The 13,063-nt window shown below is 40.3% G+C and overlaps 1 protein-coding gene across 2 annotated transcripts in view; it reads left to right on the plus strand.

Moving 5' to 3' along the window:
- The first annotated feature begins 381 nt into the window (after positions 1-381).
- Positions 382-13,063, plus strand: part of CHD1 (chromodomain helicase DNA binding protein 1) — a 73,894-nt gene continuing 61,212 nt past the window's right edge. For both annotated transcript variants that reach the window (XM_032275613.1, XM_032275614.1), the window contains exons 1-2: positions 382-847; positions 2,838-3,039. In XM_032275613.1, the coding sequence (XP_032131504.1) occupies positions 2,987-3,039 (53 nt within the window). In that variant the 5' untranslated portion in view covers positions 382-847; positions 2,838-2,986. The remainder of the gene's footprint in view (positions 848-2,837; positions 3,040-13,063) is intronic.

Raw genomic sequence — 13,063 nt, forward strand, 5'->3', positions numbered from 1 at the left:
GCTGTCTCTCCCCTCCCCCGTTCCTCCCCGGTTCCTTGTCAGTCTCCGCCGCGACGTCCTTGCGCAACCATCCCGAGTCACATTAGCGCCCATACCCGCAAGGAGCGAGTCTGCAGCTCCCACTTCCCGGAATTCAACGCCGGGCCACTAAGGGCGGGTACCCAAGCGAGGATCAGCGCACTACAGCAGCGGCCAGAGTCCGGCGCCCTCCGCGCAGCCTGCGTGAGCACTCCCATTCGTGCGCGTGCGCGCACTCGCCCTTTGCCCGCCCCAGCACCAATCGCTTTTTTCCTACGCCCACGACTCCTCAACGTAGTCCCTCCCGCCGCCCGCGCGCGAGCAGACAGGGTTTGGCGTGCGCGCGCGCTCCCGCTCACCCTTCTCGCGCTCGGTCAGGAAGGGGAGTGAGCACAGGCGCTTACGTCGCGCGGGAGGCGGAGGCGACGGCGACCTCGGTGGCGGCGGCGGCGGCGGCTACGACGGAGACGGTTGCGCTCGCTCGCTCTCTCGGCGTCATGGCGGCTGCCGGGGGCAGATAAGCGGCGGGAGCGGGAGCGCGCGCGCGACAGCGGCGGCGGCGACGACTCGTTACTTCTAGGTCTTGCTGCCCTCGCCCTTGGTGCTTCAATAATGAATTGATTGTTGGATCCACTTCGCAGGGGATCGCGCGTTGGTGCCGCGGGCCGGGGCTTCCCCTTCCCCTCCGCGTCTTTCCCCTTCCCCCTCCCTCGCACGGACTCTTGCTTACCCCGAGACGCCCGGAGCCCTAGGACTCGGCGGCGGAGATCCTGGGCGCGGGGGAGGCCGTCGACCCGAGTCGGCTCCCTCCGCCCCGCCAAGCCCGCCGGTAAGAAAAGGGGCGACGGGGAGGACGTGAGCCGGCCGGGTGGAGGGCGGGCGCGGCGCGGTGCCCGGGCGGCGGCCCAGCGGCTGGGCGAAGGCCGGGCGGCTCTGTGAGGGCCGGTGGCGGTGTACGGGCCCCGCGCGCAGGGGGCGTGTGAGCGGCGAGCACAGGCCGGCGGCCGCAGAGCGCATCCTCGCCCTGGCCTGGCGGCGCTGCCAGCGCCTCTTGAGCTTAGTGCGGACCGGGCCGCGAGAGGAGACCCGCAAATGGCGAGCACTTATCCTGTGCGTCGGTCCTGCGGCGACCCGGGCTCCCAGCACGTGGGGAGCGGCGGGGAGGGGGAGGGGGAGGGGGCGGCGGCTCGAGCGAGCCTGGGAGGGCGCGGGGCGGGTCTGCGGGAAGTTTGAGGCGGGAAGAGGGACTCCCGGACCGGGAAGGAGGCCTTGGGAGAGGGGGGCAGGTCCGCGAGGGAGGCTGATTGGAGCGCTTTGGATGGATGAGCGAGGAGGATGGTTTCCAAACCTCTTTAGAGTACCGCTTTAAAAACTTATCAGGAAGAGAGCAACTGCTAAAAGACAGGATTGAAGAGGTTTAATAACTTAAGGGTAGTCATTGTTGAGATGCTTGAGAGGATGAGGAACTGTGTGCACTTGGAGCTTCAGAAACTAGGGTTGTGAGAAGGATCTCAGGACTTACTCGGGTAAGGGAGATGGGGGGAAAAGGAAGTTAAAATGTTCAGAGAAAGCCATTTTGAGGGACGAAAAGAAGGTGAAAAGGAACGAAAAGGGGAGTGAACTTTTTTAACGAAGAAACGGGAAAGGCAGCTTGTTAGCATACTTAGATTTTTAAGACTTAATTGTTCAGTAAGGTTCTTTGACTAGGGTTGAGATTAATATTTAACATTAGGAATAAATGTGTTGAGTAGAATGATTACTTTTTAGATAACCTGTTCTTGCAGAGTCTACTGGACTGTAGTCTAGAGAGTTAACATCCTGATCCAGATGCAGACTTTGCTATGATTGAGTTGGTAACAGTCTGTTTCCCTCCCTCTTTTGTGGAATGGAAATAATCGTAGGAGTGAATTCTCTTTGCTGAGGTCGGAGGACAGCTCTGCTCTCAGTTGGCTGTCTCGGTACTTTCTGGCTGGGGAAGGATCTGACGTCTCCTTCCCCCGCTTCTTCCTCTCCCTCCCCTGCCAGAGATCTCCTTTGTTTATTCGTGGATGGCTTGTAGGTGATTCTCCAGTGTTGTACTGAAATCTTGAAAGATGGAAATGGTGTGCCTTGGGTAATTATTCTTGCCCCAAATCTTTTACTAAAGAAATCAGATATAGTGTATATTCTATTACTTTTTTTTTTTCCGCAGAATAAAAAGCAAGTGAAAAACTGGATAAGTATTTTTAAAATTTTATCCCACTCTCCGTTTACCTGTGAAACAACATGTTTGTTTGGACAGGCATTTTTGATGAGATGATGTGATACCTTTTATTTGCCTGTTCCTCCCATGGGAACATTTTCAAAACTTTCTCACTCAGGTATATGAAGTTCTTGGTGATAGGAATGAGGGCTTGATCAAGGGTAACCTTTTCCCTCCCTCACTTTATTTGACCAAGTTATCTAATAAGACTCCGTTATCTACTCTTGGGATGTATGTATGGGTTACCACCTTGCTTTAGTAGTCTAAATATATATACACACACATACACAGTGTTAGACAGTTGCAATTAGTCTCTAAAAGTCTTATCACTCTACAGATATTTTAATTTCTTCTGTCCGAAGTATATTAGCAGTAGCATACTAAATTCTAGTTAGTAGTCAGATCCAGAGTGTAGTTGCTAGATACCTAGGTATTTTAAGTGTTTAATAAAAGGCCCCCGCTTCTTCCATACCACTTCCAATCTAATTGGCCTGTGTAGGTTTGTACGTTTTAAACAGGGCGTATTTACCTTTTTTCTGCAGGAAGTTTTCTTAATTTGTTAATGTGTTTTCTTTAGGTGAATCAAAGGAGAGTCCCAGGAAACCTGTGAATGTTGAAGAAAATTCATCTGTGAATTTTTATATTCAAGGAGGAGTTAGTATTTATATTTCATCTTTTAAACTGGGAAGATTTATATTTTACTTTAAAACTTCTTGATAATTTACAATGAATGGACACAGTGATGAAGAAAGTGTTAGAAACAGTAGTGGAGAATCAAGGTAAGCACTTTATTATCAGTTGTTTTCTATGAAGAGAATTGAAAGCTTGACTATTTTTTCTTTATTTTTATTATTATTGTTTAGTTTTCCTCATCAGTAGCAGAGTTCTCAGGTTTTCCTCTTAGCTATTCAATACTAGAAGAATTTTAATACAAAGCTTTTTTCGTAATACAGATTTAATTTTTTTTAATTCAGATATACGGTAGGTCTTAAATATAGAAAGTTCTTGTATATATAAATCTATTTGGAGGTTTATATTTTAGCTAATAATTTAAGCTGAAGCATGTAAAAAAAAAAAGCGATTTAGATTATTTTGAGTGTTAGTGAAATTTCTAAATGAAGGCAATGAGAATTTTTTCACTCATCTTTTTCTGGCATTTTGTCTTCTATGCCTGTACTGTTGAGTGTGGTAACCACTAGCCACATGTGGCTATTTAAACTTCGTTTACAAAATATTCAAAATTCACTTAGTCATACTAGATACATTTCAGGTGCTGAATAATCACATCTGGCTAGTGGCTTCCATATTGGACTGCCCACAGAAAACATTCTATTACTGCAGAAAGTTTTAGACAGTGCTGAGCCAGACATTTGTTGAAATACTACTGCGGCCCTATTTTATTTTCAGATTGGAGTTTTAATTATCTGGGAAGGAGTTAAGAGTTCTTGCTTGGGTCAAGTGTTTGCAAAGAAGATTCTTCAAATTCTGTAGCTCCCAAATTTTGAGTTATCTGTATATTGATTTACAATCCATGTAGTTACTTATCACATACAGAAATTAGGAATGTGGGCATTGGAGTCAGACTGTCTGTTTACTTATCACAGTTCTACCTCTTATAAGTTGTGTGAATTAGGGCAAATTAATCTCTGATGTTCTGATTTTTTCCCCATGCAGAGGGGATTACACTATCGTTTATCTTATTTAAAATTCATGGCTGAGCTTGGTGGATCATGCTTGTAATCGCAGCACTTTGAGACGCTGAGGCAAGAGGATCACTTGACCTCAGGAGTTGGAGACCAACTTAGGCCACATAATGAGACCTTGTCTCTAATTTATAAAAAATAAAAATTTTTTAAAAAATTCAGGATTGAGATGCTTCATGTAAAGTGCTTAAAATATTTTCTGATATAATGAGGACTGAATATATTTGCTTATAATCAGCATGTTTTGTGTAACAGGATACTATATAACAAAAATATTACTTACAGTGATGGAAAAATGGGAGTGGACAAGAAACAGGAAAGTTTTGGCAATTAGGAAGATTAAGAAAAGATGCTGGATAGAAAACTAAGTAGTGGCATTTATATTTAATCTGAAATTTGAAATTTTCTTTTTCTTTTTTTTTCTTTTTTGAGGCAAGAATCTCACTCTGTCGCTCAGGCTGGAGTACAATGTTTCAGTCTCAGCTCACTGCAACCTCTGTCTCCCTGGTTTAAGCAATTCCCCTGCCTCAGCCTCCCAAGTAGCTGGGATTACAGGTATACGCCACCACGCCCAGCTAATTTTTTTGTATTAAGACAGTCTTGCTCTGTCACCCAGGCTGGAGTGCAGTGGTGTGATCTCGGCTCACTGCAACCTCCACCTTCCAGGTTCAAGTGATTCTCCTACCTTAACCTCTGGAGTAGCTGGTTTTACAGGCACTGGCCACCACCCACAGCGAATTTTTCTATTTTTTTGTAGAGATAGGGTTTCGCCTTGTTCGCCAGGCTGGTCTTGAACTCAAGTGATCCACCTGCCACAGCCTCACAAAGTGTTGGAATTACAGATGTGAGCCACTGTGCCAGCCTGACACTTGGAATTTTCTGACCTTGCTAGGTATACGTTAGTTTATCAGCTTTCCTAGGTACTGTTTAGACAAACAAGAACATCATAGAGAATAAAATAAGGAACAATTATGGAAGGCAGCATTATTTAACAAGTGTTGGTCAAGGAGCTATAAACCCGAGTTGATGCTATCTTTGCATTAATTAGATCTCATATGATTGCCTAAACTCTAAGGATTGAACTGATATTGAAGCTTCATCTTAATTACGAAGTGCATCATAAACTTTCAAACAGTAAAGTTTTGCCTGAATCACCAGCATTGAGGTTTAATTAAAAGACTTTTGAATCTCAGCTTTGATTCAAATCTCTGTAGGTATATTGACTACTGACTATAGTTAAGTAAATGGAAGAGACATATTGTCCACCCACAATTTTCTTTTTCTTTTTTTTGAGGCAGGGCCTCACTCTCGCCTAGGCTGGGGTATAGCTGTGCAGTCTCGGCTCACTGCAGCCTCTGCCTCCGCCTCCTGGGCTCAAATGATTCTCCCACCTCAGCCTTCTGACAGGTGTACATGCCACCACACTCAGCTAATTTTAAAAATTTTTGTAGAGACGAGATCTCACCATATCGCCTTTGCTGGTCTCGAACTCATGGGCTCAAGCAGTCCTCTCAACTTGGCCTCCCAATGTGCTTGGATTACAGGTGTGAGCCACCATACCCGGCCTCACATTGTCTTATTCATAGTTGCAATGAAATGGTTAGTAGGTAGAGATATCTAAAGGAATCACAGGAACCAAACTACTCATAAAATAGGAAATAAGAGTCTTGAGAGTAAATCTTCTTGCTGGATATGGAGACACATCATGTGCTAGAATGTTCCAATATTTTTTTTGTTTTTCTGCCATATCTAAAGTGAGGAGGAGTAATAAGTCCAATTTGATACTACAGGTAGAAAAACTTGTGAAATCAAATTTAAGGAATCTTACAATGTGTACACAAATAATTGCAAAGCATGTTTCTTTAATTATGCTGAGTTGTTAATTCTACCATACAGGTTTTGTTTGCTTCTGAAAAGTGTGATTATCAAGTTATCTAGTTTTTACAACTGCTTTGGAGTTTATCAGGCGAGAGACCTTCTGTTTTGCCTTCATTTTCTTTCTTACTAGCGCCCTGCTCTGCTGTCATTAACACCCAGTTCCCACTCCCTTCCCGAGAATCTTTGGTCATAAGGCAAAGGAGGGAGATTGTGCCTAGTTAAAAGACTGAGAAGGTGAGCTTTAGAGGTAGAGAGATTTTCTTAAAAATAAACAAAACTTTCGATAACTGTGAATATTAATATAGAGTAACTTTTTTCTCTTTTTTTTGAGCCAGAGTCTTAAGCTGTTGCCCAGGCTGGAGTGCAGTGGCATGACCTTGGCTTACTGCGACCTCTGCCTCCCGGGTTCAAGCAATCCTTCTGCCTTAGCCCTCCTGAGTAGCTGGGACTACAAGCGTGTGCCACTGCATCTAGCTAACTTTTGTATTTTTAGCAGAGATGGGGTTTCATAATGTTGGCCAGGCTGGTCTTGAACTCCTGACCTCAGGTGATCCGCCTGCCTCGGACTCACAAAGCACTGGGGAATACAGGCATGAGCCACTTCACCTGGCCCCTAATATAATTAGGTGAGAAATATACTATGTTTTTAAAGCTGATATTCATTGTAAGTAGTTTTTTAAAGTAAATTTTGGCTTTTTATTGGCTAGAATTCTAAAATATATTTTTGCTTCAGAATTTCCTTTTTGAAAATTTATTAAATGGAATAGAATTCAGATTTCATTTGGCATTTGAGGTTGGTACAGTTAGCTTTCTTTTGGAAAAAAAAACTATTTTAAGTGTTCTTTCTGCCTGGAGAGCTCTCTATAACTGTTAACTGAAGGGAAGAAGAATACACAGGAAAATATGTCTCTTTGGCAATGATATTGCTGACAGTCTTGAAATTTATTTACTAAGAAATGTGGGCCAGGATGCACCTGTATAACAGTTACAGCTCAACACAAAGTTTTATATAACTGAAGTTAGGCTTTTTAAAGATAATGCTGGAAGATTTCAAAGCATCAATTTGCAGCTGTGTGGATTTGTGGTGGTATTTGCAACCAAATTTTTCAAATCCTGGTAGACTTTTTTAGTTTTAAAGTTACCTCGAGTGATGATTTTCTTCAGGAATGTATATATGGTTGAAGATCAGAATGATATATGACTTTCAAAGATACTACTTTTCTGTATATAGTCCGTAAGATAATGTGTGGGCAAACATTAATGTGAGGTTTCCCCCTTTTGCTCTGCTTAAGTAGTTGCTTATTTAAGATATTGATGACTGATTGGGTTATAGATGGTGCAGTTCAGTGTTTTAAAATTTCTTTATGATAAAGAAATGGAGAACATGTTTAACCTTTTTTTTTTTTTTAAGTGGGAAATATTTAAAACTACAGAAATAGGAAAGGTGCCCCAGTTGTGACCTGTGGACCAGCAGTGTTGGCATCACCTGGGAGCTTATGATAACTGTAGGGCCTTGTGCCTCATCTGAGACCTACTGAATAAGAATTTGTCATTTTAACAAGATTCTCATGTGATTCTTATGTTTTAAGTTCATATACATTTATATGAAGCTATTCATCTGGAGTCATAGCATCTTGCCACTTTTTTTGTTATTGATGTTGTTACATATGGTTTTAATTTCCTGGGAACCTCCAGTGAACTGTGTCTTGAGCCAGAATAGAAAGAAGCTAGGTAAGTTTCATTTTTCTGGAAACAGTAACAATGGAAACCAGTGATTATTGAGCTCTTACTCTGCCTTAACCTAGCATGAGGCACGTAGGGCATTGTGCATAACTTGAATTATAACAGTTCATCCTCACAAAACTCCATTGATGTATACAGTGTTATGATTCCCACTTTCCAGATGGGGAAATAAGATTTATAGCCATTTTTTAAAAAGTCTTTTTAAAAAGCCATTACTTAAACTCTATGCTTTACCTGGATTTTATTGATTTTTTTTTTCCCTTTAACTCCCTCTTTTCTGTTCTAGCATTAAATCCAGAGTACCACATTGCGTTTAGTTGTCACTTCTCCCCAGTCTCCTTTCATCTGTGAGAGTTTCTAAGTCTTTCCTTAGTTTTTATGATCTAAACAGTCTTGAGAAATACTAGCCACGTGTCCTGTAGAATATCTTTTTTTTTTTTTTTTTTTTTTTTTTTTGGGGACGGAGTTTCACTCATGTTACCCAGGCTGGAGTGCAATGGCGCGATCTCGGCTCACCGCAACCTCCGCCTCCTGGGTTCAGGCAATTCTCCTGCCCCAGCCTCCTGAGTCGCTGGGATTACAGGCACGCATCACCATGTCCAGCTGATTTTTTGTATTTTTAGTAGAGACGGGGTTTCACCATGTTCACCAGGATGGTCTCGATCTCTTGACCTCGTGATCCACCCGCCTCGGCCTCCCAAAGTGCTGGGATTACAGGCTTGAGCCACCGCAGCCAGCCAGAATATCTTGAAATTTTGGTTTGTCTGTTGTTGTTTTGTTTTGTTTTGTGATGGAGTCTTGCTCTGTCGCCCAGGCTGGAGTGCAATGGTGTGTTCTTGGCTCACTACAACCTCTGCCTCCTGGGTTCAAGCGATTCCCCTGCCATAGCCTCCTGAGTAGCTGGGACTGCAGGTGTATATCACCATGCCTGGTTAATTTTTGTATTTTTATTAGAGACTGGGTTTTGCCATGTTGGCCAGGCTGACCTAAGGTGATCTGACCTAAGGTGATCCTCCCGCCTTAGCCTCCCAGAGTGCTGGGATTACAGGCATGAGCCACCATGGCTGGCCTTGACTGTTGTTCTTAGGATAAACTAGGGTTAGGTTTTTAGAAAGAATACTACAAAGATTAAGTGTGCTGGTCACGTCATATGGGAAACATTATATCCACATGACATTACTTGTGGTGTTAACCTCTGTTACTTGGTCAAGGTAATATTTGCAAGTTTCCCTTGAAAGGAAATTTATACATCATTTATGTAGGTATGGATTTATGTATATGCTTTGAGTTGTAATCCACTAAAGTGGGATCCACTAAAGTGGATTACAACTCAAAGCATAAAGAACATGTTTGTAGATAATATTCGTGTATTTATGTATAATACATACTTTGACTTGTGATCCAGTAAGTTGACTTGTTACTTGAATTGATCTAGCCTTGGCTTTTGGAAGCTTTGTTTCTTTTACACACTCCCTTACTTTTACCCTAGAGTCAGCCACTCTACAAGAAGTCTTGGTTCCTTGTTCCTTTTTTTTGGAGAATGGTATTAGAAACCAAAATTTGGTTACTGGGTATTCTTGTTGGTATTCAAGTGTCACTATTTTTATCAGTGAACAAAGTGGACAGAGCTAGGTAATATATGTAGATATACTATGTGTACTTACATATCTGTAGTCATTTCTGTATCTTTGCATCTGTATATGTATTAACTCATACATAAGCATGACTTCATACTGATGGCTCCAGTTCTAATCCTGTACTACCAGGTTCATTCTAACCTTCCTTTCTTATTCCTTTGTAACTCCATATCCAACAATGAGAAACCTGGCTCTCACTATCCACCACTTATGTGCTTATATATTCACTCCTATTATACATGTAAAGCAGTCAGAATTTCTAGGATGTACATTATCAGGAGAAACTGATTTCCTAACTAAAATACCGTGTTTATGTGCAGTGCACTTTAGTATTTAGCCTTTAAGTTTCTAGTCAAAACACTGTTTTCCGATGTTGGTCAAGTTCATTTTTCCCTCACCCCTTTGAGTGTGATTATGTGATAAATTTGTGATAAAATTAATTTGTCACAATCTGCATTCCATCCTGTGATGATCATTACACTGGTTGATTTTTAAAACTTGCGTATATTAACATTTATTCCATGATACACAGTTCTGTGGGTTTTGACAAGTGCATAGAATCATTTATTGTCTACTCCAGTACTGTACAGAGCAATTCCTTCATCTTAAGAGGTCCCTCTGCATCCCAGACCTACTGAACCAGAACTTCCATTTTAACAAGATTCCCAGGAGAATTGTATTCATGTTAAATTCATATGTATGTATACAAAGCTGTTCACGTATAGTCATTCAGCATCTTGTCAGGTTTTATAACTTGAAGAAAGATTATTATAATCTAGGGGTGATAATGGAATAGCCGGTCTAAATATACAATTGAGCATATTGAAATTTGTGGGGCCAAATGGGCATGTAAGTGAGGTTAAAAAAAAAAAGGGTAAATTACTAGTGTCATGTAATGAGCTATTTGGAAAGTTTTCGTATCGTGCTTTAACATTTGTAATTTTAATGATGAGAAATGATATAGTTTGAAAAGAAAGGAAGAACAAGTGGTATATATTCAGAAGGGTGATGGAAAGGAAGATTTTTATGGAAGTCATAGTCCCCCAATAAAGAACTACAAGTCCCCTAATAAGGAGAACGTGTTAGACATCTAGCTTTGCAGTTCTTTACCCAAGATTTACTAATTGTTACAAGTTTTTGTGTGGCTTAGTTCCAGGTAAAGGAAGGAGAAAAAAGGAAGCATAGCAGAGTAAGTACTACCCATGGGGAGTGCATTCCCCCTGTGAATGGTTTGAAACCACTAGTTTTACGGAGAGATTCCAGGAATCTTGTGCTAGAATCAGCTTGTACATGTGACTGAGAAAATTGGTGTTATGATTTGAAAATACATGATCTATCACTATGATATGAGGTGACTGTTCAGTCAAAACTCAAATTTAAATGTAAAATTGCACTCAAGTTTCTTTGGTGTAGATGGATTGAGATCTAAGTTATTGAGATTAAAATATGTATAGACAAAGCTGGAGATGTGCAGAGTCCTATTCTAACAGTGCTGACTTCTGGAATTGAGTATCCACAATATCTCCTAGAACTGAGGTATAAGGCACAAGAATAGTGGGATACTCGTTTCTTAATGAAATTGACTCCCAAGAGCTATTTCTCAGTTCTTCTGTTGTTGCTTTCAGAAATACAAGTGTTTGTTTTCATAATGATTGAGCAATTACCATGTGGTAGATACCATGGGATTCTAAAATTTGAGTTCCTTTAAAGCTTATGGTCAAGAAAGAGATCAAAGTCTTCAAAAATACATGTATATATCATGTGGATGCCGTAAATGCAGAGAGATATCAAAATCTTTGCTAGTTCAAATGTAGGAGTGAAGTTTGATCATAAAGACAAGTATCAAGTCCAATATTAAAATGAAGAGTTTTTTTGTTTGTTTCTTTGTTTTTGGAGGGAGCATTTAAAACCATGATAATCTTAAAATTTCATATATGTTAAAAATGTCCTGGTAATGTGACTTCAGTGGTAAGGCATTTTGATAGGCTTAGGCAAAAAGCTGAGTAATTTAATTTTTATACTGAAGAAAAGTGTGTTAGTAGAAGATAATGAGTCCTAGGATCAAGAGTTTTTATGTCAAGGGATGGGGCCACTGGAAAAGAGTCAAGTAATAGTCTAAATTCCCACAAGACTAAAACAAGGAGTCTTCTTGCTTTTGTGCTTGAGATTGATTATTGTTACTTTTATAATACTGTTGTTACAGTTCTAAATGACTCAGTCCTCAGTTACATTAGTAAAAGGTAGGGCTTTTATGTGAAAGGAAAATTTATAAGAAAAGAAATAGAATTGTAAATGGAGTACCAAAATTCTAAATAATCTTTTATCTATTCCAGTTTTAGAATGTATTTTGTACTGAAAGATTGTCCAGCAACCTAGTGTCTGATACATACTACATTATTTATTTCAGTTTTTAAACCAAATGACTCACAGTAAAAGTTTTTTCTTAGGTGCAGTACGCACCCCATAGGTTTATGCAGACAGGTGAAATACAAAATAACAAATAATTAAATAATTGTGTTTAAAATTATATATTGCTGGTAACTTCATTTTTTTTGTAATAGTATTTGCTGAAATAATTTAGAAGCATACAAATATTTTTTTTTTGAGACTGAATTTTGCTCTGTCACCCAGGCTGGAGTGCAGTGGTGCGATCTTGGCTCACTGCAGCCTCTGCATCCCGGGTTCAAGCTATTCTCCTGCTGCAGCCTCCTGAGTAGCTGGGATTATAGGTGTGCACCACCACCACTGCCTAATTTTTATATTAAGCCTTTTTTAAAAAGCAAACTAAATGTCAATAATCTCTTTAAAATTGAACATTTATTTGTTTGTTTATTTATTTATTTATTTTTTGAGGCGGAGTTTTGCTCTTGTTGCCCAGTCTGGAGTGCAGTTGTGCAATAACAGCTCACTGCTGCCTCCACCTTACGGGGTCAAGCGATTCACCTGCCTCAGCCTCCCATATAAATTTTATATGTATCTTATGAAACTATTATTCAGTGACTTTTAAATGTATGTATGCATAGCCCTTATTTCTTATCTGATCATTTTCTGCTTACTAGAAAATACTTACTTTTGAGTTTACCCCAGGTTCAACATAACTAAATAATCATCTTTGAAATGAATCATGCTAAAAGTTACTCTTCCTAGTGTCTTTCCACTTTTAGCAGTTTTAATTTCTTCAGTTAGAAACTTTAAGGCGATAGGATCATATTGTACTTTAAGAAGAATTAATAATACAGTTTTGTATTGGATTGGTAGATTAGAATGCTGAAAGGAATTGTCGTTTTTGCTGATGAGTGCCTAACAAAGCAGTGGAACTACCTGGTTTTCAGAGTTGTACAGATGAGAAGATCTTTTCCGAAACCTTTTGTAGCTTTTATTCGTACTATTTCATCAAACTTTTTATTTGTGTTTACGCGTGTGTATACTGCATCATGATGTAAAATGTATTATATAGGTCATGGTCCAAAAAGTCTGAAAGCCATTACTTGACTGGCCATTGATTCTTAAAACTTAGCATTTAGTCATTGCCTGCTACTTTCCAGATTCTTTCTGCAGTCATGCTGAAGTGGAAAGTGGTCTATACAATAACAAAAATAAAGGCCCTGACTTAATAATTTTCAAGACCTAGTTAAGATATATATATATATATATATAAATAATTGTAATATTGTGAAGGAATTATTAATAACATGAGCAAAATATTGTGGGAACATGAGCTAGAGCAATGATCTGTGCCTGGAGAAACCAGGGAAGGACTACCTAAAGGACATAGTTTTGAATAGTTTTATTTTTGAATAGTCTTGAAGAGTGAAAAGTTTTATCAGTTGTTTTGGAGTGAA

This window comes from Sapajus apella, unplaced genomic scaffold, assembly GCF_009761245.1.
Source record: "Sapajus apella isolate SASKATOON/1434 unplaced genomic scaffold, GSC_monkey_1.0 scaffold1, whole genome shotgun sequence".
Classification (NCBI taxonomy): Eukaryota; Metazoa; Chordata; class Mammalia; order Primates; family Cebidae; genus Sapajus; species Sapajus apella.